At 45.1% G+C, this 6,497-nt stretch overlaps 1 protein-coding gene across 2 annotated transcripts; it reads right to left on the minus strand.

Annotated features, from left to right (window-relative positions):
- On the minus strand, positions 1-5,811 carry LOC142587293 (uncharacterized). Of its 2 annotated transcripts, XM_075698169.1 has the most exons (3): positions 5,458-5,811; positions 3,691-3,876; positions 1-172 (listed from the first exon to the last, which is right to left on the minus strand). In XM_075698169.1, exons 1-3 carry the CDS (start codon positions 5,741-5,743, stop codon positions 159-161), a joined length of 486 nt encoding a protein of 161 aa, XP_075554284.1. In that variant the 5' UTR covers positions 5,744-5,811; the 3' UTR covers positions 1-158. The 2 variants fall into 2 exon arrangements, 1 of the variants encoding a protein (XP_075554284.1); XR_012829437.1 differs by lacking the exons at positions 1-172; positions 5,458-5,811 and adding an exon at positions 5,269-5,439 and having other exon boundaries at positions 1,674-3,876.
- Positions 5,812-6,497: the final 686 nt, after the last annotated feature.

Raw genomic sequence — 6,497 nt, forward strand, 5'->3', positions numbered from 1 at the left:
AGTAACACCGACACCCTCGCTCATGACAAAACAACTTTCACTCACTGTGTCCAGACACTTGGTTCAAGTTGCATGTAATGCTTCATCTCCAAGCTTTGCGTGGTTTCTTAAAGGCACTGTGAAATCTACACGGTGTTTTTATTTTACACCTCCTCATCTCATAGTACAAGATCTGAAATGCGTGAACAAGAAGAATCAGGCCAGCACATATTCACAGAAATGAACTCTTCACAGTGCAGTTGACAAGTGCAAAAATTACAGCAGAAACTGCCAGTCACATGATATGAGCAAAACATAACTGTTCTTTTTGCGGGAAAGCCTCAGTCCCATGCCGACATTAACCCATATGGTGGTCATCACTGGCAATGTTTGAAAGATTTTCATAAAATAGAGACTGAATGTCTGGAGTATTTATCATAAGGGAAGTAGAAACTCGCACGTCTTCTAAACAGCCCTTTGCAGTGCTAAATGTATGCTGGCTATTGATAGTAATAAATAGTATGACTGTTACAACTGTTAAACAAGACAAAAGCTCACAGGAATATGAAGGCTTGAAGTGATAAACAGTGTTTGGAGGGAGAATGTAGCTGGAGTGAACCTTTTGACAAAGATTTGTCTTCGTCAGTGCCGCAATTAAGTTCGGCACAGCAATCTTTATGCACCTTTAGCTCACTTTCCCACACCCTCAATGTAGGATGAAGAGGAGAATAAGATAGTGCGTAGAATGAAGTTGAAGTGTTGAAAAGAAATGGGGATAGAGAAGGTAGGAGCACTGTTGTAGATTATTCTTCCAAGGTTACTCTTCCAAAAGAAAGAAAGAAAAATATTAAATGTGTAAGGAAGCATTGCCAATTGTTATTATGCCTACTCAAGTAAGAGATGCACCATAAGGGATGCAATATAAAACTGATCTGATATGTAGGGTGGCCTAAAGCTTTCTGCATAGTCTTTACAATCATTATGACACTGTCGGCTGCAGCTAAATATGCAGAAGTTTCAATTGAGTGCTCATGACCAGAGCAACTTATCCAGACTGCACACAATACCATTGCATATGCCCTCTGTTTTGGTAATCTGAAAAATAAAAGTTTATTCAAATGGGCAATAAGAACATCACATGGAACACAAAATCTAGATCGAATTATGAGGCATGCCACAGTGCGGGACTCAGTATTATTTTTGACCACCTTGGGTTTTGTGATGTGCACTTAAATTCAACTACACACTTTCTTTTTTTTCATTTCACCACCACTGAAATGCAGCCACCTTTGCTGGGATTGAACCCGCAAGCTCGAGCTCAGCAATGCAACATCATAACTACTGCGCTACTGAGTGTTTACACAAATTTATAAGTAGCAAAACACATTGGAGGCTTTTGCACACTGAAGCACTACACACCATCCAATGCACTTCCTTACATCTATGTACAGACATACTTACCAGCGGTTCATATGACAAGCATGGAGGCGTGCTCTAACACACTACCATCCAACAGCTGCCACATACCAGAGATGACCACTGGGTTTGTACCTATTTTCACAGAACACTTACCAGCAGCTCATACAACAAGCATGGTGGCCTCTCTCGTGCTCTAACACACATACCATCCAGCCGTGACATATGGCTGCACACCACAGACAAAAACAGACGGGCTAATCATCAGATGCCACATGTCATGATTTGTTAACATGCGAGCCCTCAACCTGCTTCAATAAGGCATGACAGCACAGCACTACTGCACCACTTCGCTCTTCCTAACTGCACTGGAGGCTTGTTACCAGTAATCGTGCCCTGCTGACGTGGTTATCTCTTCAGTTTCTATGTTGCTGTCCCTAAGCTGTTATTTAAGGACTTCCTTTTGAGCTTCAGTGGGCCTTGAAAGGCTAGATGATGGCTGCCACAATCTAGGGTTTTTTGTAGAGTGAAACCTTAACAGGCGCACAACTTTTTTGTTGGCTGGTTTATTTGAATGGTCTGGCATCTTTCTTTTTGGGTCACTTTCACTTTCAACAAGCATGAAAACTGGCTCAAACAAATTGTTTGCCTTCTCAGCCACACCCTCAGAGACTTCACCATCTGATATTGCCTGTCTGACTGAGTCCATTTTTGCTCTTAAGAGTGCTGAGCTGGACACTGCTTTGGCTGCTTCCAGCTTTGTTATACTCTGTACAATGTGCAATGCCCGACTTGCCTCACATGCTTCTTCGGGTGAGCTCTCATGGGCCTTGTTGCTGCTAGTTGGATTAGCGATGACCACACAGTGAATGTGCTTGCACACTGTAAAGTGTATAAGATGGTCATAGCAAGTGCACATATAAGTATGCACACACACTGCGCATTCCTTGCACCTCAAAGGACAGCAAGCACCATCTCCCACTTTTGACACTTTATATGAGAGCCCTTTAATAGACTGAGATGGCACAGTCCATATGCCATCTTCATTTAATTTGGCACAAGCTGCCATTTCACTGCCAGACCTGTGGTTCTTCTGAATTCTGCTCAGCTTCTTACCCTTTGCGCCTTTCATCATCTGGATAGCCCTTTTCATTAAAAAATGATTTGTCAAGTCCATGAGGGCAGAAATTAGTTTGTCACCATGCTTATTCTGTTTTCTCTCCAGCATAGTATGCTTTAACGTCCTGTGCTTGCTCTCAACGTGCATGTTAGTGTTGACAGCTGCTCTAGTCCTAAAGCAATAGGCCCACTCTTGCGGCCTAACTGCATAGTGGTCATTGAAGTACTTCAGGAAGTCCCTCAGTTTTTCTTCCTCACTAGAAAGGAATTGCTTAAAATAATCTTCAAATGCCTTTTCCGCGAGGAACTCTAAGAGTAGCCACACACTATGGTAAACATGTGGCCTTAGCTGTTTCTCTACACACTCGAGTATCTTCTTACGCCAATTGTTATCCACATGCCAGGCACAGAGAAGTTTCTGTTGTGCAGCACCCATGACCATGGACCATGCTTTGTAGAATTGCGACGCATCATCAGATATCAATGTCTTAGCAGCCACTTTTTTGGCCATCGCTGACTCCAGATATTTGAAGAATGCTGTCAAAGTTTGCTCGTTCATCCGGTTGCAGATGAAATAAGCTATAGCTACACCTGATCCTACTTTATCTAGCACCAGAAGAGTGGTCAGCTCAAACTGGTACTCTGTAGTTCCATGTGTGGATTCAAGACATACAGTAACTGCAGGGCCCAATTTTTCTAGTAGCTCCTTCTGAGGCTCTGTCATCAGAACAAGAGCAAAGTCTGCTGAAGGAAATGTACCACTTGGGTCCACTGCACCTTGTGCCTTGTACAGGCGGACAAGTGTTTCACCTTTTTCTTTCATCACAAGCACCCACGTGTCTACACTGATAGCGTCATTAGTGTGACAATGTTATGGAGCAGCAATGTTAAACTGCTGTTTGATGTTATGCAGGGTTGAGCACTCTGCCAAGTGCACTGGCCTCAGCTTGGATGCCACAGATGTTCTTACTCGCTTTAGAATGGTTTTCATGGGCACACCCCTTTCTAGGTTCTCTGCTACGCTGGCCTTTTCCTTGTCGCTCATTCTCAAGTGCTGAATTTCTGGCTTATGACCGTAATGGTTTCTTTGATACCTGACTTTTATGGTGGTGCTTTCAGGTGTCGGACTCTGAGTATTGTCCATTGTGACGGTAATAAATGAAAGACATATCTTACCAGACCTACAGCTCCCCTGACTTTTCTCCCGACGGTCACTATGACCTTCCTTTTTCCTTGCCTCGCCTGATCTATTACAGTGATAGTGGATCCTTGTCCCTCCACTGGCCAGCTTTTCGGAGCCCGTGGGCAAAATGACCCAGCAGTTCTGGCTACTCTCTTCTTCTGCTTTCCATTCATGAAATTCTGTAATAAACGCACAAAATAACATTAGATAGTGACAAGTACCTTGGGGAGAGAGATGCAAACAAAAATAATCACATTGAAGGTCTTGGACATGGGCTAATGTAGCATTTATTTTACTCCCTCACCTTCAATTCGACCGTGTCATGAGGTCATCCTTGATATTGCTTAAGTTTCTGTTGAAATTGAATTTCAAATGCGGTGCACCATAACTTCAAAAAATTTATCATATTAGTTTTGTTTTAATAAGAAACAAATATGAAACTTAAGCATGATCTATGATCACTCCTTCCTCAATATTGAATAAGACTGTACATTCACAGCAATGCTGTTACAATAAGACAAAGACGAACTGAGAGCACGTGGTGCAAGCTACGCCCCAGAACAGTGTGAATCCCTTCCCTCAGTTTCTTCTTGAAAAGCTCCTTCTTTTCAAGAAGAGCTTGATTTTTTACTGTACATAGGGGCTTGGCGAGGGAGTGTTCCATCGTCACGCGGTTATGATCTGGCTTGGGCATGCGCCTGGTTCGAAGAGGCAGCATTATGTGCCATTTCAATAAACCAGTTGCTAGTCTGCGTTCTTCCTGTCTTCTTGTACGTTGGTGTCTTTTCCCAAGCGCAGTTTACGTTCACAAAAAGATGTCTTACCAAGTAGCCTCTCCTAACACACTCTTCTTAAAGAAAAAAGGATTGCGCGTGCGTCAAATTTCGCTCTACTTTATGAAATCTACAACCAGAGTCCTTCAATTGAAGGACTGTGGTACTACTAAAGAATTTTCCCAAAGTACGCCGGGAGACCAAGCCGCTGACAGCCGCAATTGCAAGTGTGGTCCTGGACCTACGTCGGCCTGCATTCGGACCTATTGCGGCCTGCACTGAGGCGAAGACTACACCACGCACGCAAGTAGCGCAGAGCAACGTCAGAACGCAGAGCAAATTCCTCCTCTCGTTTAAGTAAAAAAAAAAAAAGGGGGGGGGGTTGCGCGAGCGTCACATTTCGCTCTATTCTATGAAATGTACTGCTAAAGAGCTTGCCCACAATACGCTGGGAAACCATCCCGGCGACATCCGCAAATTCATGTATGGTCCCGGTTCTGCGTCTCTGCCGCATTGCAACGTGCACTGAGGCGAAGACTAGGCCACGCACGCATGTGGCACAGAGCAACGTCAGAACGCAGAACAGCTTACTCCTGTCGCTTAAAAAAAAAATAAGAAGATGTACAAACGTCAAATTTCACTCCAGTTGCTGTGCAGGATAGCAGACAATGCCAAACGTATGTCATGTAGCGCATCGCTGGGAGCGCGCACACGACTATACTATAGATGGATAAACAAACAAATTATATTTAACGAGGACACAAACTTCAAAATACCCCAAGGAAATAAATTAGGCACCTGCGCAAAAGCTGCTCTTCGCGAAACAGATGGAGAAAGAGAAAACAAAGGCCCGCAAAGCATAAACAACTGCCTTTTTGGAAGCACACTGCGCAACAAGAAATTAAAAAAAGTCCAAGATATAATATTGCGTTTAAACGTCATTTGCTCACGATGACTGAGAATAAATTTAATAAAACTGTTCCTCACCCTTATGCACGTCAGCCTCGAAGTTGTGCGCAGCGATCTGGTGCACCGAATACTTCTCCATTGTAGGCAGGGAAGTGCCACATACGTCGCATTTCATCAATTTCTTGACATCCACGGCCATTTTGTGAACGTTCCTGATGTGTTGCAGCATGTTCTTGCTCTGTATGAATAGTTTGCTGCAAAATTCGCAGCGACGATCGTCATCGCCGATGGCAGCTCGATCACAGACGCGCGCCATTCCGAAGCGGAGTAGGCGGCGTTTGGACGCACGTGGTTTCTGTGTCATTGCACGCACTACAGCAATACAGAGAAGAAACCTCCCCAATCACGTGACACACTAGGTATTCAGTGGCCCCATAGAGACAGTTGGAAACCAACTTAGGGAACCAACATCCGGGAACGCAGGGTCACGTGGATGCTGCCTTCTATTGTTCACCGGCCTCAGCCGGCCTGCGGGGAGACGCATGTATTACTTCCCCCCTCTTTTTTGACTTCTGGATTGGATTGGCGCGGCTCGCTACGTGCTTGCGCGCGCTTTTCCGAGCGCAGATTGATGCGCGCCTGGTTTATACACTACGTATTTCCACCATCACTTTTCCGAGCGCAGATTGGTGTGCGTCTGGTTTTTGCACTAGGCTTTTATACGATCGCTTGTCGCTGCTTTCCTTTTCTCTGGTTTGATTCGGCGCGGCTAAAGCCCCTTCATCCACGCTAGGGTGTCTAGATAGGGGAGGTGTGATGACCGCGGCGCCCTTCCCATAGAGAGGGGTGACCCCCTTGCGCGTGATTGCCGCTAGGGCAATACAGAGCGCTGCGGCCCGGGACGCCGTGTGCATTTCCGCGGAGACTGCGCAGAGAAGGCAGCGAGTCCAGCTAGACAGCGCCTGGGCGTCGCATGTTCACGGTGTGTTTTGCTGCAGATTGTTGCGTGTGCTGCATATTTATAACTGCTGTGGGCTGACGAACATGCCTTCAACTTCGAAGAAAAAAACTCAGAGATGGTGCTTCGTGCCAGGGTGCAATTCCGGATATAAATCTTG

The sequence above is a fragment of the Dermacentor variabilis genome, chromosome 7 (assembly GCF_050947875.1).
Source record: "Dermacentor variabilis isolate Ectoservices chromosome 7, ASM5094787v1, whole genome shotgun sequence".
NCBI lineage: Eukaryota > Metazoa > Arthropoda > Arachnida > Ixodida > Ixodidae > Dermacentor > Dermacentor variabilis.